Here is a 22,508-nt window from a genome sequence, read left to right as displayed (position 1 = left end):
TCCCCGCGGCGCTCGGCCGGGCGCCGGGCACCCCGTGGGCACTCGGTAAATATTTGTAAAGCGCAGTAGAAGGAATGAATGAACCCATTGGGCGCAGCTGGGGGGAGGGCGGGGCCGAGGGCAGGTGGGAGGCCGCGGGCGCGGGAGGGGCCCCTGGAAGCCCGTCCTCCGCCTCCTCCTCCCAGGCCCGGGCGCGCACCAGTCTGGGGCTCCCGAGGCGGCCTCTCGTGCGATCCAGGGCGCGCGCGGCTGGGGGAGCGGCCCGGGGCCCCTGCTCCCGGCGCCGGAGTTCGGAAGAGCGCGGGTCGCCGCCGCCCGAGGGCAGAGCGCGAGCGGAGCGGGAGGAAGGAGCGCTCGCCCGCCCGCCGCCCGCCGCCCGCCGCCGCCCGCCGCCTCTCCGGCGCTCGCTCCGCGGCTCCCGGGTCTGCTGGCTGCTCCTCCCACCCGCGCCCGCCTCCTCGCCCGCCCGCCCGCCCGCTCGCTCCCTCCAGCCGGTTTCCAAGCCCCGCGGTGCGCCCGGGCGAGTGCGGGGCGAGGGGCCCGGGGCCAGCGCCGAGCGGGGGGCGGGGGTCCGGGCAGAGCGCAGCCGGCCGGGGAGGGGCCATGTCTGGCGCGGGCGCAGCGGGGCCCGTCTGCAGCAAGTGACCGAGCGGCGCGGACGGCCGCCTGCCCCCCTCCGCCACCTGGGGCGGCGCGGGGCCCGGAGCCGGGGGCCCGGAGCCCGGGTGGCGCGTAGAGCCGGCGCGATGCACGTGCGCTCGCCCTGCGCCGCGGCGCCCCGCAGCTTCGTGGCGCTCTGGGCGCCCCTGCTCCTGCTGCGCTCCGCCCTGGCCGACTTCAGCCTGGACAACGAGGTGCACTCGAGCTTCATCCACCGGCGCCTCCGCAGCCAGGAGCGGCGGGAGATGCAGCGCGAGATCCTCTCTATCCTGGGCTTGCCCCACCGCCCGCGCCCGCACCTCCAGGGCAAGCACAACTCGGCGCCCATGTTCATGCTGGACCTGTACAATGCCATGGCGGTGGAGGAGGGCGGCGGGCCCGACGGCCAGGGCTTCTCCTACCCCTACAAGGCCGTCTTCAGCACCCAGGGCCCCCCTCTGGCCAGCCTGCAAGACAGCCACTTCCTCACCGACGCCGACATGGTCATGAGCTTCGTCAACCTCGGTGAGTGAGGGCAGGAGGCGGGGTGGGGGTGGGGGCAGCGTCTCGGTCCAGGGGCGCTTTGGGACGGGGAGGGGGCCGCTGCTTGCATCTTGACGCTCGCGGCCCTTTGCAGAAGCGCAGCGCCCGCCCCGGGGGCTCCGACCCCCAGCCCCGGCGGACTCCCAGCTGTGCGCGCCCCCCAGGTAGGGCGGCCCGGGCTCGTCCGGCCTTGGGGGGGGGGGGGGGCTCGGCGGACGAGAGGGCTGCTCCGAAGCCCCCTCCGGGTCAGGTCGGCGGCCGCACCTCCGGGGCTGGAGGCGCCGGGCCGGCCGCGGCTCAGTTCAAAGCGCGGGGCTGGGTCATGTGAGCTGTGCCGGCCCGCGCGCCCCGGCTACCTGGATTTAAAGGGCCCCGCGGGGCGCAGCCGCCTTCCCGCCCTTTCGGGGCCCCCCTGGGCCCCGCCTGGACCTGGCACCCCGACGCCGCGCCCCCTCGCCGCCCCGGCCCGCCCTACCTGCGCCCTCGCGGTGCGCCCGCCCGAGCGTGCCGCGCGCCGCCTGCGCCTGGGGGGGGCCCTGCGTGCGGCCCGGCGCCCCCTGGCTCTCAGCTCTCCTGGCGGGGGCTGGGGAAGAAACGGTGCCATGGCGAGCTTTCTATTTTAAATATTTAATGATAGGTCCCGGGCGGGCACAATCCATTTTCAGCGTTTATCACGTGTGGCGCGCAGACCACGGCTTTTGGCGATGGAGTGGCGCGGAGCTCGGAGCAGCCGCCGCGGGGGGCGGCCGGGGGACCTCGCCGACGACCCGAGCCGCGGGGGCCGGGGCTGGGGGGGCCGAGGCGGGGGCGCGGGGGCTCCTCCTCCCTCCGTGCACGCACGTCCGCCAGGCTTGCTCAAACTAACCCCCGGCGGCGCGCTGCAGGGCTGGCGATCAAATATTTGGTTTCCGAGATAACACGCCCCGATAGCGTTGTTTCCTGAGCCGATTTCATTCTACTTGCGGCGAAAATCCGAACGGGATCGAGACCGCAGAGTCACGCCCACGGACGCCGCGTCACCCCGGCGGTGGTTCTGGAGCCCCTCGCTGGGGGCGCGGGGCGCGGGGCGCGCGGGTGGGGGCGCGGGGCGCCGGGGACCCACCCTGATGCTCCCAGCTGCGGAGAAGGTCGCCTTCGTCTGCCCTTCCTAATAGCCGAAAATCAAACAGTGCAACGAGTTTCAGCGAGAAAGGGGTGGGAGGTTCAGATGCCAAAATAACTTCAAGAAAGTTTAAATTATACTAAGCGGCCAGTTAGAAGGAGGCAGCTCCATATGTCCCGATTTAGAACAATCTCCAAGATGTATGAGGTGGAAAAGAGCAAGGTGCAGATCAGTGAGGTTACGTAGGCGCTTGTATATCATCTGTTCCCCCCTGGAAGAAGACACCGCCAACTGGAAGTAGGTTTTACTGGGGGGCGGGGCAGGGCAGTGGGAGCTGGGGTCTGATTTCTGATTTTTCATGGTCTGCACTTTTGTCCGTGTGATTCTTTTTTTTTTTTTTTTTTTTTTTGCAACGTGTATGTGTGACCTATACCAGAAACTAAAGACTTACACACATATATAAATATATATGAATTAATATGTAAATTAAAGCAGGACACACTCTGTAGTGTCCAGAAGCTGGTGGTTAGCTGGGGCTAGGCCCTTTCTCTGGCGAGGGATTTGTGGTATCCTCTGTCCTGTTGGGTACCCACCCACGAGTCTCAGTGAATGCCGCAGGTCCCAGTGGTGGCCTTCAGGGCCAGGCTGGGGTCATTAAAAAGGCATTTGTAAGCCCTGGCTTCTGCAAACCCAGTGCCAAAAATCACCTTGCTGCTTCTGTGGACCAGCGGTGTGGCCGGGGTTCCCCCCACCCCAGAGGAGGAGGAGGCTGCTGACTGGGTGCCTCTGGGAACCTTGGGGCAGAGCTATTTGCTCCCCCTCGGTGGTGGGAGCAAGCCGATACTTGTTTGGGAAGGCCATAGCTGGGTGGTTCTCCTCCTCTGGCTGTACACACCTTTCAACCCGTTAGCCCCATTTCTTTCATCTTGAAAGGACAAAGACCGGCTTGTCTGAGCCTCTTAATCAGTCGGGCTGGCTTTGGGCTTTGTGGGACAGTCCTGACTTTCTCAGGTCGTGCTTTCTGGAACATCACTCCAAATTAGATGGCGCAGTGGCTTTTAACAGAGTGTGCACTGGTCTTGTTTTCTTTCCCTAGCTGTCCCTAAAACTCGAGGTAATTGGTTGGGTGAAGACCTGGCCTGCAGTCTGGCAAGACTCCTCCTGTAGGCACTTTAAGGGTGGCCTTTATTTCTGCTCAGCAGCAGCATGGGACGAGTAAAGCTCCTGTCTCTTCCATTCTGTCTGGGGCTTGGGGATTTCTGTATGGCAGGGGCTTGGGGGTGGTAGTGGCGGTGGAGGGGAGTGCGTAGGAGACCAATCTGGAAGCTAAGTTTGCTAAGGAAGCACAACTGTTTTTCCTTGGACTGCAAATCATAATTGATCTGTAACATGCAAAGTTTTCTAAAGGTGCATTAAGTCTCACACTTTATCCAATAATAAGAAAATGTCATTTGTTCATATCAGACCCTTACTTGGGTAACACGTGGAGGGGGTGGAGGCCTGGGGCGACTTCGGGGGGCTGCTGAGGGAGAGGCCGACTTTCTCTACTGCCCCCTCCTTCCTCCGCCACATAGCGCTGCTGTCCTGCCGTGCCTGGGGGACCTCGGACCAGATTCTGAAGGCTTTTGCAGACCTGGTGCCTTTATTCTTCCTTCTGTCTGCAGCCAAACTGGTTTTTGTTCCTATAAGTCCTCCTCCTTGGAATTCAAGCTTTTTGCCAGGCGGAGCGGGATCTAAACTAGAGAGGGAGCTAGAGGAGAATGTACGACTAAACCAGGTGCTGAGAATGAGGACTTCAGACCCCACCTTGTGACAAAGAGTGGCCCGTCCGATGAAGCCCCGTGTAATGCTCGCCGAGCCACGGAGGGAGACCTACCTCTTCTCAGCCCGGGCCTCTTCAGTTCAATGGCGAGATTTGTAAACTGGTTTGGATTAACAAGCCCCCGACTCCTCTGTGTAGCCTTAATTTTGGAATTCAAAACAGGCTACCCTCTCTGAAATTGTCCCCAGGCAACGTGAGTTCTGCAGACCGAATCAGCTAGAGCCCCCTAACCATTCCCCCCCGCCCCTGGAGAAATCCAGCAGCTCCTTTTGGAATCTTCAAAAAGAAGCCGGCTGGCATTAGGGGTGTGTGATGCATGTTCCTCTCTGGCCCAGGTTATGAAAGAACCAAATTTGTTTTAATCTTCGAAGCTAAATTAAAAAAAAAAAATACGGAGTTGGAAGCCGGTCGTTATTGGACTCGGTGTACAAAAGTGGCTTTTGTTAATGTAGCCGAAGAGCAGTGAGAAGGCTGTGGAGTCTTTGCTTTATACCATCTGGCTGTCCTTTTCGTTGACAAGTGTTTGGCATTAAGATCTCTCCTCTTGCCCCTTTACAGGCCCTACCACTGTAGAGTATTAGAAAAAGATTCTGTTACAGTTTAAAAATTTCCTTCAGGGAGTGCTTCGTGAAGGGAGCATGGGCTGCAGGCATTTGCAGCTGTAACCTGGCTTGTGTTAAAATTTGGAAGGGGCTGTTCTACATTCCAGCACTTGGAGCGCCGGCCCTCACTGGTAAGCAGCCAGAGGTTAATATAGATGTCACACAGGCTTTCCCCCTGCTTTCTTGCTTGCTGCAGAGCGCCTTCGCTAGAGGAGTGCACCAACAGCTGTGTTTTTAGCAACCCTTTCAAAATCACTTCTTTTAAACCTCACTTTCCTGGTTCTTAAATCAAAGATCTGTCCCCCCCTCCCCCACCGCCCCCCCCTCCCTTCCCAAGGATGTATGTGACCCAGATTTGAACTTTTTTGATCTTCTTTATATTTGCCTTCTGGAAAACAGGCAGGTTAAGGCCCAGCCCCGGATGCCAGCCTGCGTGGCTATTTTCGGTTTTTATTCCGGGCCTCTCTGTTTGGTTGCGTAGTGGTCCATCCAAGGTGCAAGGGAGGCGGCCCAGATAAAGATCGATTTCCGGGCAGTAAAGGGATGATTCTGTGAATGCCCCGAGAGAAGAAGGGGCCTGTGAGCCGCGGCTCAGGGGCCTTTCATCGCGTAGTAGGGCTATCAGACCTCCGCGAGATAAACACAGCTGGTGTCCGATCCCCTGACCGCCGGAATGCCTGCAATGTGAGCGAATATCACATGTCCGCTGAACTCAGAGGCAAGTGATGACTTCATTCCGGGGAGAGTCCCATCTAAGTTGATTGATCACCCCTATCGCTTTAATATCTTTTTTCCCTATTGGGTAAGGTCATATTTGGCCCATCGCAAGCATCAGAGTGTCCTAACGCTCCCCCAGTCCCCACCCTCCCCAGCCTGCCCATCCATTTTGCCGGATGAATATTTTGAATGGAGAGCCCGAATGGCTGGCCATGTTAATTTTTTTGCAATCACTCTTCAGACCTAGCTGGGGGCTGTCGACACACTGTTTTTGGCAGGCTGCTGCAACGCTTCGCCTTAATGCACTCTGGCAGTGTCACCGGGGTTAGGGCACAGTCAGGGATGTGTGGGACCTGTCATGTTATTGTCAGAAGGAATGCGAGGATTAGCCTTTAAAACGTGGTGGTGGGAGAGTGCTGCAGCTGTGTACACTTATTATAAAAGACTTAAGTCCCACTGGTAAAATCAATATATTGAATTGCATGACCCTCTGCTTTTAATTAGTTTAAATCAAATGCGCCGGTGCCATTTTGCCTCCTCTCGCCTTCATGGGGTGAGGAAATACCAATATTTACATAGAAACTGTTAATTTGTGGTGAAAATGATAACACATTTAGCTTTACACACCCAAATTGCTCGGACTTGATGGGTCCCAGAGCAGCGTGGGGCTGCAGGGTGACGTCACCGGGGCGCGGGAGCAGGGCGGGGGCGCCTGGAACGTCCCCGGGACCCCGGGTGCCCCGCGCAGGTGGGCACAGCCGTGGGCGAGGGCCCCGGGGGGAGGCTGGGCTGGCCAGCAACCAGCCGATGCTTTCGTCGTGAGCCAGAAACGTCGAGAATCACCCACATCCTCTACGATCTTTCCTCTCAGGCACTCTTACAAAATCGTGAAGCGGGCACTTGCCTTTTTGGTCCTTTTAAGTCCTCGCTCCCGGCGTGCTGGGTCTTTTGCACGGGGCGGCTCAAGGCACAGTACTTTATTTATTCCAGAGCTTCAGATGCTTTTCTTTCCAATTCCTGAAACAGTTTATAGAGGAAGGGGGGGGGGGTTCCTTCGCTGCAAACGATCCCACGTATGACCACGGCTCTTATGTGAACCGTTTGGTATTAGCTTGTGTGTTCAGCTGCAATTGAATTCTGGGGTCTGCAGCGACTGGCACTTGACAAATAATATTTGACAAAAATGGGACTTGGTATTTCTTAATCTGGAACAGATATTTGGTCATTGACCTTCCCCGGGCGAGAGATGGCGCGTACCCAGCGTGGAGTGGCCGCGGGGACAAACCCCAGGGCCGCTGCTGTGCGCGTCTCCCCCCCACCCCAGTGGAGTGTTTATGATTTGGGGGGGATGCGAGGAGCGCATGAAGTTTGACACTTACTTATGTGCAGCTCGGAGACGCCTGTGCGATGCGTCCTTTCAGCATTTGTGGCAGAAGGCATTGTTGGGAGCCGCGCAAAGCCTCTGCTGATCCGCGTGGGGTGGATTGAATTAATGACAACTCGGAGAGCACCAGTTTTAGGGTAATTGCTTTATTGTTTTGGAGCTAGGGTGCTTATAATCCGGTTCCTGTACAAACATGTTTAACGTGTGTTAATGCATTTCCAAACCAGAGCCTCTCAGCACAACCCTGCTTTCCATTAATTGATGTCGGTAGCATGGTACAGTATTTCAAAGGGCTGGCCAAGTATAAACTGTGTTTCCAATTTCCTTCCTTTCCTGTGTTTGGAATGCCAATGTTAATTTGTTCCCATGCAGGAGAGGGGGCTGCCAACTGCGGCTTTCTATAAAGGGCTTCACAGTGAAGGCTTCCAGCCCTCGCTGATGCTTGGGGCTGCCTGGCCAAGTTTCCTGACACTTTGCAGCTAATTCTGGGTGATATATGGGGTGGGGGGTTGGGGGGCTTCACTGCCGTGTAACGGAAGTTCTCGGTGACAGCCGAGGGTGTGACTTGGCGAGGGAGAATGGACCGGCATCTACAGCGATTCTCTTTCGAGGCAGCTTAAATCCATGTGTCTGTTTCCACTGTGGGTGCCTATTAGCTGTGTGACCTTGAACAACTTACTTGACGTCTCTGAGTTTGTCTCAGAGAAAGCTGGATAATAAACTGCTCCCTCATGAAGCCAAAATCATAACATGGGTGCGTAGAGTCTCGCACCAGTAGGTGCACAATAAATCGTAGCTCTCGTTTTTATTGTGGTGGCCACATCACTACTCACTTTGCTATACCGGTCCAAATATCGGTTTTTAAAGTTTCATTTTATTTATTTGAGACACACAGAGAGAGAGAGACAGAGCATATGAGTGGGAGGGGCAGAGGGAGAGGGAGAGACACTCTCAAGCAGACTCCCCGCTGAGTGCAAGGTATATGGGGCTCAATCTCAGGCCCCCGAGATCATGACCTGATCCGAAACCAAGAGTCCAAGTCATAACTGATTGAGCTACCGGGTGCCCCCAATAGCAGTTTTAATTTTTTAAAATTTATCATTATTTTTTCCAATAGCAGTTTTTAAATACTTAATCTTAAAATGTTGAGATTAAGCCACCCACGTTATTTTGAAGATGTCAAAAAAACGGCCCCCAAAATGTGTATTTGCACACACACCTTTCCCTCTTTCAGAGATCTTTGGAATTTGAATGAGAACACTAGGGACGCCTGGGTGGCTTGGCGGTTGAGTGTCTGCCTTTGGCTCAGGGTGTGATCCCAGGATCCCGGACTGAGTCCCACATCGGGCTCCTTGCGGGGAGCCTGCTTCTCCCTCTGCTTGTGTCTCTGCCTCTGTGTCTGTCATGAATAAATAAATAAAATCTTTTTTTTTTTTTTTTTAAAGAGAACACCAAACTTATTTGAGGATAAATAGAGTATAATGCTCCTTCCCTTGCTTTTAGCATCTATAGGTATTTAAAAATTTTACTACTAGGCAAACTGAAACTCAAAGTGAGGGGTACAGAGGGAACTCTCTGTACTGTATTTGCAACTTTTCTCTAAGTCAAAAAGTATTCCAAAATCAAAAGTTTTAATTTCAAAAAAAATAAATAAATAAAAAGAAAAAAAAGCACATGACTGAAGTATTTCTTCCCACCCCTTCTGGAAGATGGTCAAAGTACAAATTGTCTTTTCCTTCAAGGGAGTGACAAGCCCAAAGCATTCATTAACAGAACAGTACAGCCTCCCCACTCTTTATTGGAGCAGGTGCAAGGCTGCCCCCCAACTCCCCCGGCTGGGGTGAGGCCACAACAAAGCCCCATGTGGATTCAGTGCGTTTAGAAGCCTCTGGAGACCCTGGGGGTGGGGGGGCAGGAGGGACGAAAGAGAACGTCTCCAGGGCCCGAGACAAGGGGTGGGCTTAATCACTCAAGGCTTCCCGTAAATTCCCTTCAGCTCTTTCTGTACTGTTTGAAAAATCTGACTCGGTGAGTATTAGGTTTCCCTGCATCTTTGAGGTCACGTGTTATTCTTTCACATCTTTATCTCCCCAGAGTAGCTTTCAAGTTCCAATCTTTTGTTGTCTGGCTTAATTAAATTTGGCTGTGAATGAAAACTTGCACTGTTTCCAAAATCGAGGACTTGCGTGTTTTTAAGCATCAGAGTTAGGCCTGTACTGTCTTGTAATGCCAGCCTCTCTGTTGCTTTTATGTAGTTTGCAAAAAAAATGAAAAAATAAAATCTAAACACTTAGCGTGACAGTCGGCTTAGACCGATTCTATCCCCGTCCCAGTGCTCATCTGCCCGGCAATGTAACGTTGCCAACAGAGGCAAGTGAGCTACTCTGTGGTTTCAATGACTTGTGTTTGGCCTTTGATAAAGGACTCCTTTCTTGACTGTTTTTTCAGACGTTCTTACTATCCTGTTCTTGCACTGCCTCGCCAAATTCTCATGGCACGGGAGGTGCTCAGATATTGGCTATTCATGTGCATGGATGCGTTGAAGGTGTTTGTTCTAAGGCAGCATCTTCTAAATGCTTTGTGATTTCATCCCCGCCAGTAAGTTTGTGGGTCCTTGCCCTAAACAGAAATAAATCCTACTGCTGTAGTCTAGTTTTCTTACTTTATACAATGTAGACTAAAATATAAAACTTAAGGAGGAGGCACTCAAGATAAAAGTTTGAATGTTAATCACATTTTAACTAATTGGTCATTATTAAGACAGACAAAATTATGCTTTTAATGAACAAGACACATTCAATTTTGCTCTCACAGAGGCACCTGGGTGGTTCAGTGGTTGAGCGTCCATCTGCCTTTGGCTCAGGTAGTGATCCCAGGGTTCCGGGATCGAGTCCTGCGTTGGCCTCCCCGTGGGGGAGCTACTACTTCTCCCTCTGCCCGTGTCTCTACCTCTCTCTCTGTGTGTCTCACGAATGAATAAAATGAAATCTTCAAAAAATTTTTTTGCCCTCATAAATGAGTTAATGTTATGGATAGAATTTGGTGTCTTTCAAAATCGTGGTTCGGCAGTGTGAGATCAGTGAGCTAAAGGCCTGGTCCTACGTTTTGATTATTTTCATCCTTCATTTGTCTGTGTGGCACAAATGAAGTCATCATGTGATAACAAAGACCTCACAGTCTTGGTGGGGTAAAGCCACAGAGGTTTTTTCTCTCGTATAAAGTTATGGCTCCATTGTGGGTTCGTAGGGGCCTCTGCACTTTGGCCAGGTGGGAGGGTGCTCAGGTCCCCTGGCTGATGGGGCTGACCCCCTCTCGAATGTCACTGGTCACCGTGTCAGAGGGAAAGACTCTGTGACTTGTGCCTGGGCTTTTAAAATTTCCACCTGGACGTGAATGCCCCACTTCTCCTCCCATGTCATTGGTCAAAGCTAGTCGGGTAGTCACATCTGCCCAGAGGTGGGTGGGAAACTATCAACCTGGGCTTGGAGAGGGAAGCCCCGGAAGGAGCCCTGGAAATGTCACCAGTGCCTGCCACACTATGGTAGGAAGACTGTCTCCCGGGAAGAATATGGAAATGGAACCCAGAGATTGTTGGCTGCAACGGGGTCCTTTCTTTTCAGTCTCATCCACCAGTTAATGCTGAGATTTTTGTCAAAGCTCCATTATGAATTTCCACCTTTCCTGATGTCCATCAGTCCTTGAAATTTATTATAATTATGATTGTAGTATTTTCCCCATATCCCAGCAGATCCCCCCAGCATCCCCCCAGGTGCTTGCCCCTCCATCCTGGAGACCAGTGTTTCTAGAAGTTTCTGCATCACCGAGGTATTCACATAGTTCAGCAAGAATAACCACTTCTCTCTATTCCCACTTGTAAAATGACTCGCCTCTTTGGGACTGGTCTTTCAGCAAAAGCATGCTTCAGCCCTAGTCCGGTTCACTACCCAGAGAATTGAGGAGGCTGACTCTGGTCCTGGCTGGAGAGGTGCGGGTCCTGGCTGGCGTTTGTGTGGGTCGTGCAGGCGATTGCCCGTCATGAAGTCTTGCCCTGAATGGGATTGCTGCCTTTTCTTCCCGGCCCTCAGAGGCAATCCCTGGTCCAGGCAGAAAGAATCTTGCAGGGCTGAATCTAGAAACGGACTTCAGAGAGTCCTTCGTTACCTACATGCGTCGCTGAAATAAATCATAGTGATAAAGTGGGAGGGTTGAGATCTTTCCGTAGCAGTGATGGATTTGTGGTACCCTTCTTTATGGGGCTTCTCGGTTAATTCTCTCGGCATTCTGCAAAGCGAGTGGGATCATTTCCATTTTAGGGAGGAAGGAACTGGTGGGAGCCCAAACTTGCCTAGAGAGGAAGTGGTGGGATTGACGTTCGAATCCAGCTCTTTTTTTTTTTTTTTTAAAGATTTTATTTATTTATTCATGAAAGACAGAGGGAGAGAGAGAGAGACAGAGACAGAGACACAGGCAGAGGGAGAAGCAGGCTCCATGAGGGAGCCCGATGTGGGACTCGATCCTGGGACTCGAGGATCACGCCTGAGCCAAAGGCAGACGCTCAATCACTGAGCCACCTAGGCGTCCCTCGAACCCAGCTCTTTCTGAAGGTAAAGCCATACACTCTTTCTTCCTACTCCCGTGGATGTGTGTGAATGGGGGTTAAGGGGGGGACACACAAGGACAGTGGTGTTGAGGCCATTGAAGCACACACCGAGCCCTTGACCTTGTGGCTTGGGGTCCTGAAGGGGAAGATAGAGGTGAGCAGTGTATACCTTTCTCTTTCTTTTTTTTTTTTTTTTTAAAGATTTTATTTATTCATAGAGACAGAGGGAGAGAGGGGCAGAGCCACAGGCAGAGGGAGAAGCAGGCTCCATACAGGAAGCCCGACGTGGGACTCGATCCCGGGTCTCCAGGATCACATCTGGCTGCAGGCGGCACTAAACCGCTGCGCCACCAGGGCTGCCCTACCTTTCTCTTTCACTCTCCGTCCCGTTTACCATCACTCCCCCTCCGCCATCTCTCTGACTTCAAACAATAGTCAGGGCTGAGGGTCCCGTCCTGAGTGCCATGTCCTGGGGCTCCTGCAGACACCCACCCTCCTTGGATGGGAAAACTCCAGAGGCAGCTGGAGATTGGCATTTTCTTTTTTTTTTTTTTAAAGAGATTTTTTTTTTAATTTTTATTTATTTATGATAGTCACAGAGAGAGAGAGGCAGAGACATAGGCAGAGGGAGAAGCAGGCTCCATGCACCGAGAGCCCGATGTGGGATTCGATCCCGGGTCTCCAGGATCGCGCCCTGGGCCAAAGGCAGGCGCCAAACCGCTGCGCCACCCAGGGATCCCGAGATTGGCATTTTCATAGCAATACCTCAAGACACTACAGATATCCATCAAGACCATGGATATACCAGAATAAATACTGCATAGTTTGTAATAGTATGAAATCATTAATAGTCTAAGTGCCCATGAACAGGAGATTGGAGAAATAGATTTGTAATAAATTTATTTGTAAATTTATAATAAATCAGAAAGGGAATGGAAGGACTTCTTTCTGAGGTATCAATACCGATTCCAGACACTGTCAAGAGGGACAGAGCAAGTTGTGGAAGGACGCTTAGGGTGTAACCATTTATCCCTGTGTCAAAACACACACACTCAGGAGGGCACCAGGTAATATTATATGTCATTCGTGGGCCATACATACGTGATCACACCAGGGGAACGTGACACGGGCAGCAGGACTCAGGCCAGCTGCCTCTAGGGAGACGGAAGGGGGTTGGGGGGCGCGGCGTGGGATGCAATTAGGGAGAAATTTTAAATAAACTCGGACTGTTCCCTTCACGGTTTTCTTTCTTTTACTAAGAAGCCATTAGGAAGTACAATGTGGTATCCTGGATTAGATCTTGGAACGGAACATGGACCGCAGTGGAAAAACTGGTGCAATTTAAAAAACAATCTGGAGTTTAGTTAATAGTAAGTGGAAATGAACAGTGATGTGCACTTCTTCGCTTTGACAAGTGTCCCATGGTTCTGGTGGATGTTGGCGCTGGGGGAAGCTGGCGAGCCTGCTCCTAATCTCTGCGGCATCTTTGCAACTTTTCTGTAAATCTGAAGTTCTTCTAAAACAAGGAGTTTATCGGCAAAGGATACAACCGGGATATTAACTCTCATTAATGCTCAGTTGTGGGCACCCGGATGCTTGTTACAGTTTTCCTCTGCCTTCTTTGTGATTATGTTTTTTTTTCCCCCCAAACCCCAAGGAACCGGGAAACCCTCCGGAGAGCCAGTCTTGGAGTGTGTTCAGGGTCTTGTGCCCCAAGGGCCAATAACCCATCAATCTGCAGACCCACTCGCACGACAGGGACTCGGCTGGCAAATGAAAACCCTGTGCAGCTGAGCCCCGAGACCTTTAAAATGCTTGCTGCCTCTGTTCATAAGATGCCCGGTGTGAAGCAGACATTCGTTTATGAGAGCGCAAGAGACGGGGTGGGGAGGTCGGGTTAGGGCTCTCGGTTTTCCTCCTGGTCCTGAACTTTGTAAAAGGCCCCCATCATCTTCCCCTTTCTCAGGTTCCACCGTCGGACTGACGTGACCTAACATTTGTTGAGAGAGAAGCCCTTAAACATGGCAGTGGGGCCTCAGAACCTTCCAGGGCTAGTAAATGTTTATAGGGTGGAGGCACCAGTTGGTCATTTCCTTTAGGAGGAAACAATAAATGAAGCTACTTGCCTTATACCAACTCGAACCCTGAGCTCCTCATTGTCTTAATATACTTGGTGGGTGGTGGGGGAGGAGGGGATGGGAAAGGGGATCCAGAAGTCTCTGGGTCTCTTGTGGCTCAAACACCCTACGACCTGGGAGATGGCTTTTTAAAGGCAGATTTAGGGCAGGGTTTCCCAGCCTTGGCACGATCACATTTTTAGCCAGACAGTTCTCTGTTGTGCGAGCCGTCCTGTGTGTTACTGGACGTGGGGCGGTATCCCTGGCTCCTACCCATCAGATGCCTGGGGCACCCCAGCCCAACGCTGGGATAGTCAAGGATGTTTCCAGACGTTGCCAGTGTCCCCGGGGTGAGGGAGGGGCGGGGAGCAAAACTGCCCCCAGTTGCAAACAGCCGGTTGAGGGTGACTTTCCTCAAACTTGGCAATTGATTTGAGAGCTTGTGCTTCAAACCCTCTGGCCCATGGCAGTGAACGGGGGAAGCCAGCATTTCTAGACTGATGGATTATTTTCCGGGTGAAAGGAACACAGATCGCGATCAAAATGTGAGCCCTGTCCTGGGATCACGGCCTGCCTGGGTTCGAAACACCCTCGGGACGAAGATGGAGATCCCGTCTCTGCAGAGAAGCATCATGTCCTGGGAACCAAGATGGTTTTACAATGCTTTTTGCTCCCTGATGCTAAAAGATGATTAAAGACACACTTAAAAATGGTCCCTCTTTTTTTTTTTTTTTTTTTGTCAGGAGCAATTAGGGCAATAACCTCTCTTACCTGTTCTCCTCTGTGGGCAGGTAACTCATGGGCGGGGGGCGGGAGGGCAGCAGAGAAGCCTCGTGTTTGCAGGGGCATCGCAGCTAGTGCCAGAGCTCCTCCGAGCAGAGAAAAAAGCTGCTGGCTTCAGACCACGGCCCACGGGCCAAATCCAAACCTCCATCTGTTTTTGCACAGCCTGTGAGCAAGAATGGTTTTTACGTAATTTTTAAAAGGGTGATAAATGATCAAAAGAAGAATAATGTTTCATGACATTTGAAAATTAGATGAAATTCAAATTCCAGCATCTGTAAGGCTTGATTGGGACATGCTCACTGATGTATCATCTGCATCTGCTTTCCCCCTGCAGCGGGAGGGAGGTCACGGCAGCAGAGGCTAGGTTCTCCAGAGCCCTGGAATACTTAGCGTCTGGCCCGTTCGAGAAGTTTGCTGACCCCTGCTTACTGCCCGGCCCCTCTACCTGGGAAGGGATAAAAATTTAAACAGCTTGATTTTACCTGCCCTCCTTACCCCTCTGCGGACGATCAGTGACACAGTGCACCCTGTGTCCTCCTGGATGTGCAGAGGGGCTCCTGTAGCTCGAGGAAACTCTGCTTTAAACAGATTGCTGCTCTGATGGCTTCTCGGCATCTGTAACGTGGGGTGTGCATCGTGTATCCCCACTAGGGTGCTGGAGCTCAGTGCTTGGCTCTTCCTAAATTTGCTTGGTCCTAGTAGCCTCATCTCCATGTTTTGTTTTTTGCTTTTTTTTTTTTTTTTTTTAATTCTCCTAAAACATCTCAGGTGGTAGTTAAGCCTGGCTCTGGGGTCGGACCCCATGACTCTAAATCCTATTTCTGCGACTTGTTAGCAGGTGATTATCTTCTGGGTCCCCGTTTCCTCCTTTGTGTTAATATTGGTGCCTGCCTCATGGGTAGCTGGGGGGTTCCCCTGCGTGGAGGCAGGAGAGCCAGGTACGGTGCCTGCGAGGCGCCAGGTGCCCAGGAACATTGGACCAGGGGGAGTGGCCTGCAGGTGCCAGGCCTGGGTGCAGCTCCTCTGGGCATCCAGGGCAGTGGGACACGCGCCGGCTCGCTCTGGGAGTGACAGTGGGGTGTGCGTGTGTCCCACCGCTGAGCTCTGCAGGGTTGGGGTTGAGGGTGGTCCACCCTTAGCTGTGATACCCCGTGGTGAAGCCGGAAGCTCAACTGTGTTACCCAGACACGAGATAAACCAGGAAGCTGGTTTTCGTACGACCAATCCTGTTATACTAGAAAGTTGCCTCTTGCCGATTACAATCTGTCTTTATCGAGGCAGAGTTTTAAGGAAACACCGAACCATCATCAGGCCCAGCTCTACGTGTGCCCACCAGCTTAGGGCACAAACAACCCCTCAGATTTATAAACTTTACCGGGAACTGGCCTATTCCTAATTAATTAATTAATTAATTAATTAATGAAAAATTCACAGTAAAGGTTTACCTGTTTTTTGTTTTTTGATTTTTTTCCCCCCTGAATCCCATGTATGTCAGTTAGTGGGGTGGCGTTTCCATCTTAGTTTGTTTGTTTGTTTATTTATTTATTTAATTTATTTCCATCTTAGTTTTTAAAATATTTTATTTGCTCATGAGAAACACAGAGAGAGGCAGAGACACAGGCAGAGGGAGAAGCAGGCTCCCTGCAGGGAGCTCCGTGTGGGACTCGATCCAGGGTCCCCGGAATCATACCCTGAGCCGAAGGCAGACGCTCAACTACTGAGCCACCCAGGAGTTTCCCATTTCTTCATCTTAAATGAGGTCCTACCCACACCAGCCGTTAGCATGATTTCACATTTGCTACTACCTGCGAGGAGAGCAGAGGTGGGGCACGACCAGTCTCTTGTCCACCTTTGGGGACAGCAGGTCCATCTGGCTTTGAGTCCCTGGGCACTGATGTGTGACCTCAGGCGGGTGACACAAGGGTGCTCAAGGCCTCAGTTTCTGCCTTGGTCAGCTTGGGCCAGAACAGAGCACGTACCCCCGGGGGCTTACAGCACAGACATGTATTTTCCCACGGCTGTGGAGGCTGGAGGTCTGAGATGAGCCTGCCAGCGTGGTTGGATCTGCTTCTCTCCCTGGCTTGCAGATGACTGGCTGCGTCCATGCTCACAAGGCTGGGAGCCAGAGCTCCAATCTCTTCCTCTTCTTTTTTAAAAGATTTTATTTATTTGACACAGAGAGAGACAGACAGACAGACAGACAGAGAAAACAAGCAGGGGGGGCAGCGGAGGCAGAGGGAGAAGCAGGCTTCCCACTGAGTAGGGACCGTGCTGCGGGACTCGATCCCAGGACCGTGAGATCATGACCTGAGCTGAAGGCAGATGCTTAACTGACTAAGCCACCCAGGTGTCCTCAGTCTCTTCTTCTTCTTTGGGGGGACACTAACTTTTGCAGGGGCCCCTATGCTCATGACCACGTCTAAACCTAGTATCTCCTGAAGACCCATCTCTTAATACCATCATTTTGAGGTTAGGACTTCAACATGTGAATTTGGGGGGCACAGTTCGGTCCATAGCAGTTATCCTGTAAGGCAGCGTGACTCAGAGCTCAGTGCCCCTGGACCAAGCCAGATATAAACAGGGAGCTCTCAGCAAACGGGGGCCGCTCCTGGGGCTGCCTCTGGAGCCCCATCTGCTGTAGTCTCTTCTAGGCCCATCCGTGAACATGGTGATGGGCTAGCCCCTGATGTGCTCACTGGTCTGCCAGCTGCAACACTCTGCGGGGTGTGGGATCGGGGGACTTTTGAATCCCTCTCTCAACCTGGCCTGGGCCCTTGTATCCAAGACGGCATTTCTGTAGGTGGACTCCACAGTTTAAAAATTATACTTCTCTTTTTTTTTACAACTCTCATTACAGATTTTTTAAAAATACTTATTCTTTTTCTATTTGACAGCACGAGTCGGGGGAGGGAGGGAGGGAGGGAGGGAGGGAGGGAGGGAGAAGGAGAGTCCTTATTGCAGACTCCTCTCTAAGTGTGGAGCCCAATGCAGGGCTCGATCCTGTGACCCCAAGATCATGACTTGAGCCAAAACCAAGAGCTGGATGCTCAACCGACTGAGCCCCCCAGCTGTGTCCCACCCCACATTGCAAACTTTGACAAGAGGCCTGTGATGTTGCAGTCACCCCTCCTGTGGGGCTAGGCTGTAGCCAGTGGGTTGGACAGAAGTTGAGCAGAGTAGAAATTACCCTTGAAATCCCTTCAGGGATGCCTGGGTGGCTCAGTGGTTGAGCGTCTGCCTTCAGCTCAGGGCATGATCCCAGAGTCCCAGGATCGAGTCCCACATCAGGCTCCCTGCATGGATCCAGCTTCTCCCCCCTCTACCTATGTCTCTGCCTCTCTCTGTGTGTATCTTGTGAATAAATAAATAAAATCTTAAAAAAACAATCCCTTCAGAAGCCACGTTGGAGCTAGATGGACACACGCTGGCTCTGTGTAGAATCCCGGAGCCAGTTTTCCTTGGGGGTCGGGCACGTTGCTGCTGCTTCCACTGCCCATGAGGTCATGTCCTTGGTTGAGGTTCAGGATTCATAGTGGATCCAAATGCTTACCTTTGACCACTAGCATCACCCTCAGGGTCGGGCGATGCTGTGAGGTATATGCCTCCCAGAGCCTGCTCCCTGCTTCAGACGTCTCCTTTAGGACGTGTTCTACGTCACAGAACACACCTGCCCAACAGTGGCTTCAGCATTAAAAACATATTATCTCCTATAACAGCAAGACTTTGGGGTGGGGGGTGATTCCAAGTTTGGAGTCATGGCGCAGTGATATCACTTTGGTATCCTTGAGGTTTATGTCTCGCTTCCATCCTCGAATTCCTCACGCCCATTACCTCATGGTTACAAGCCGGCTGCTACAGCCCCAGACATCACACCCTCACATAATCGCACCTTTAAGGCAGGAGGGAGGGGGTGGGTTCAAAGAGCTCTCCTTGCTTGCCTAGCTCTTCATTGCCTACAAGTGTCTAGAAAAGTTCTCCTCAAGTCCCGTGAGCCCAGCTGGTTGGTAAGGCCAGCTATTGCTGCAAGGGAGGGTAGGAAGGGATGAAAGGGAGAAGTGTATGGGAGGTGGTCGCAGGGTAGCCACACCCAAATTATTTAGGTTGTTTCTCTTTCTCGTTGTTGCCGAATAGTTGGATTTACATGAGTTCTTTGCACGTGTGGTTTTGCTCCTCTGTACGGCAGAGGCCCTCGGCTCGTTTCTGGTGTCCACATGAAGAGTGCGGCTCGCGAATGTAGGCGGAAGGTTGGTGGTGTGCTGACATGGGTTCAGACCCCCTGCAACCCGAGGAGAGACCCTGAGCTTCTCTTGACACTCAAACCCCTAAGTGTGTACGACCCTCTGGTCCTCACTTCGAGGGCGGCAGAGGATTCCAGCCCAACAGCCAGTTGTTTGCTGAAAACAAACTTTACCAGCTCAGCCCTCCCGATCTCCTTCGACGGGGACCCCAGGTGTTTGAGGAGAGACCCGGGAAGGTCAGGCGTTGTCGTCCCCTGGGGAGGAAGCAGAGGCCGGGCCAGGGCTTTGGATTGAGTTGTGCTTGTGGGACAGGTGGCTCCTGTGCCCTGTGGGTAGGGGACGAATAGATGGAGATCCTCAAGGCGTCACAAGAATGTGCATCTCGTGGTTTGCTAAGCCAAGGGAGGGGGGCTGCCTGGAAGGAAGGTCCGCCGGTCCCGGTGGAACCTCGTGTGCCCACGGACAGCCTGAAACTACTTCTTCCAGCAGGTGGGCTCTGGGGTCCCGGGTTGCTTCTGCTGGTTTGCAAGATTACAGTAACGTGCGAGGGTCTGAGCGCATCCTTGGGTTCACGGTTAGAATGGATGATCAGGGGCACCTGGGTGGCTCAGCGGTTGAGCATCTGCCTTTGGCCCAGGGTGTGATCCCAGAGTCACGGGATCGAGTCCCACATTGAGCTCCCCACAGGGAGCCTGCTTCTCCCTCTGCCTGTGTCTCTGCCTTGCTCTCCGTGTCTCTCATGAATAAATAAATAAAATCTTAAAAAAAAAAAAAAGGATGATCAGAGGAGAAGGAGGTAGAAGGTATTTTCAGGGATAATTTTTTGGGCGGTGTGTGTTTGGTGTGAACAAGAGTACATGAAACAGGATTCTATGGTTGCTGGCAAAATAAATCCATTCAAACGAGCTTAAATTGGGGGGGAAAAGAAGTCAGTGCATTCCCACGCCGGAGGAAAGGGCATGCCGGCAAGCTGCAGGCCCGTAGAGAATCCAAGTATTGTTCTGTCCGTGTCCCTCATCTGTCAGTGAACAGCCCCTCTTGCCTCTCTGCCTCACTGGCTTCCTCTGCTCCTCTGCCGATTGGGAGAAAGAAGGCCACCCACAGCAACTTGTAATTACAACTATCTGGCTAGCCACATACTTGCTTTCCCAACTTCCCTAGCAGGGTGGAATGGCCACAGGATGCGGTCCTAGCCAGTGAGAGACACGAGAGGAAATTTGCTAGAGGAGGAATGGGATAGGAGGTGGTTCTCCTGAAAAATATTTTGCTTTCAGATGAGTGACAGCTGAGCAAACAGAACTCTCTGTACTCTTCTTCTTCTTTCTGCCTTGAGTGTGGTTCTGTGAAGATGTGATGTTTGGAGTCGTGGCAGCCATCTTGTGATCATGAGGCCACAGGCCTAGGGATTAGATATCACGTGGAGACAATGGCAGAGCAAAGAGAAGAAACTTGGGTTCTTCTTTTTTTTTTTTTTTTTTTAATTTATTTAGGTATTCATGAGAGACACACAGAGAGAGAGAGAGAGGCAGAGACAGGCAGAGGGAGAAGCAGGGACTTGATCCTGGATCCCTCGGATCACACCTTGAGCGGAAGGCAGACACTCAACCACTGACCCACCCAGGGGTCCCAGAACTTGGCTTCTTGATGACATGATTAACCTCTTTAACTCAACTAAAATTTCTGGGGAGAGACTCTTAGGCACAGTGAATCACATGTTCATGCCCACATCAGTTCTAGAAGGTAGATCACGCTACGTAAATAAGGTTGCTGGGAGTCAGGTTCTGGTCCCTTACGGTGGTTCGAGGGCCTGGGGGTATAGCAACTATTCAGCTAGAGCAGTGTTAGCCATCACGATGATCGTCTAAGTAGGTAACATTTGTCAGGGGCTTACTGTGTGCCAAGCACCCTTGGTTCTCTTTACCTAAATTAACTTCGTGAATTTTCGTGGCCACCATTTCAGGGGGAGGCCATCCTTATCCTTCCCTATTTTATAGACCAGAAAACTGAGCACGGAGAAGTAAAGTAGCTGGCCTAGGATATAAAGCCAGGATGTGAATTTAAATTCAGAGATCCGGGATCCCTGGGTGGCGCAGCGGTTTGGCGCCTGCCTTTGGCCCAGGGCGCGATCCTGGAGACCCGGGATCGAATCCCACGTCGGGCTCCCGGTGCATGGAGCCTGCTTCTCCCTCTGCCTGTGTCTCTGCCTCTCTCTCTCTCTCACTGTGACTATCATAAATAAATAAAAAAAATTAAAAAAAATAAATAAATTCAGAGATCCAGTTCCTGAGCCCTGCCTCTTAAACTTGATCCCGAAGTGCTCCTCAGGCTCAAAGGCTGGGTTTGGAGCCAGTTAGTAAACAGCCTTGCTAGTGGGCAGGTCCTGTGTGAGGGCAGTAGGAGGCCACATAAATGTCTGCTTCAGGCATCAAACCCCCATTTCTTTGATTATCATTGTTTCTGAAACCAAAACGTCTTAACATTGATAAAGGTAGTTTTTTCCCCCAAAGAGCTGCCATGACATTGATCATACCTCTCACAACAGAGGAGATAAAGGAACAAATACTTTTCATGTTGAACTGAAGGTGGATAAAGCCAGCCGACATTTGCTACTAACACTGTTTATTGACGTGTAAATGTGTACAGAGCAGTGCACAAATCCAGAAACAGGACACAATCGGCTCCCAGAGCCGCCTTTGCGCTCACTGTCCTGTCTTGTAATGGCATAGATGAGCCTCGCCTGTTTTTAAGCTTTATATAAATTTAATTGTACAGGGGGACGCCTGGGTGGCTCAGCCTTTGGCTCAGGGCGTGATCCCGGAGTCCTGGGGTCGAGTCCTGCATGGGGCTCCCCGTAGGGAGCCTGCTTCTCCCTCTGCCTCTGTCATGAATAAATGAATAAAATCTTTTAAAAAAAAGTTTAATTGCACAGGAATTCTCTTAAATTGTTAGTCATTTCCAGTGATTTATAAGACGACCCCATTTAGAACTGCGTCATGCAAGCTGGAGACTCACTTTGCAAGCCGCCTGCACCTCTCCTGATCACATGCCGCAGATTTCGAAGCCATTCTTTGGTTTGATTGCTGATTCTCCTTCCCTTACCAGAAATAGGTTCAGAGGACAAGGCTGCGATGTGGAGGCTATTTCTGTAGTTCGGCTTGGGAATCTGAGTTCATTCAGCTGGTGGAAAATATGAACATCGGGCTGCCTGGCTGGCTCAGTCGGTGGAGCATGCGACTCTTCATCTCAGAGTCATGAGTTCGAGCCCCTTATTGGGTGTAGAGATGACTTAAAAATAAATTAAAAAAAAAAAACTTTGAATATCAAATGCCTCAGGCTCCTGAAGATTGCTGGTTTCCAGCGAACCAGCCCGCCAGCCCCTGGCACAGGCTTTGCATACCTCCGCACCATCCTGAGTGCAGATGGCTCTGTGGTGTTTTGGCCCAAGTGCAGGGCTTTAGAGAAACTCTTATTTTGAAAGGGAGACGGGAGCCCGGCACGGAGGAAACGCAGACCCATCTCTTCCGTAGCTGCACCTGTATAGCCCGGGCCTAATGAGTTTGGGTTTGATGGAACCCAGACCTCAGGAAGGATTATAAATTCTCATTTGGTTTGATTTGCTTCAAAAATACCTTAAACCAGCTGTGCCTGCCAGCTGACCCAGGAATCTCTCTGGCTGCTTTGGGGGGAGGTCTGGAGAGGCACCCTCCTGTCCCGCAGCAGCCCCCTCCCCGCCGCCAGCCGCTCCTGGGGCCTGCTCTGGTCAAGGCACATGTGTCCCCCCTCCCACGCCCCGTGATTGCTAGCCTCTGTGTCCTTGACTTCTCAGAAGGCCCCCAAACTGGAGGCCCCTTAATGTCTCCATTTTACAGAGGAGGGAAGCTGAGCCTCCCCAAGATGGGTAACTTGTCCTGAGTCTCTGCTGGTGATTGGCAACCCAGGCCGTCAGGCCCCTGGCCCA

At 52.3% G+C, this 22,508-nt stretch overlaps 1 protein-coding gene across 2 annotated transcripts in view; it reads left to right on the top strand.

Annotated features, from left to right (window-relative positions):
• The first annotated feature begins 414 nt into the window (after positions 1 to 414).
• Positions 415 to 22,508, top strand: part of BMP7 (bone morphogenetic protein 7) — a 92,004-nt gene continuing 69,910 nt past the window's right edge. The window contains exon 1 of one of the 2 annotated variants that reach the window (XM_077873660.1): positions 415 to 1,164. In XM_077873660.1, the coding sequence (XP_077729786.1) occupies positions 747 to 1,164 (418 nt within the window). In that variant the 5' untranslated portion in view covers positions 415 to 746. The remainder of the gene's footprint in view (positions 1,165 to 22,508) is intronic. The other variant, XM_077873659.1, reaches the window with a different exon arrangement.

This window comes from Canis aureus, chromosome 26, assembly GCF_053574225.1.
Source record: "Canis aureus isolate CA01 chromosome 26, VMU_Caureus_v.1.0, whole genome shotgun sequence".
NCBI classification, from domain to species: Eukaryota; Metazoa; Chordata; class Mammalia; order Carnivora; family Canidae; genus Canis; species Canis aureus.
The sequence above is the reverse complement of the archived record's forward strand: the minus strand, read 5'-3'. Positions and strand labels throughout refer to the sequence as shown.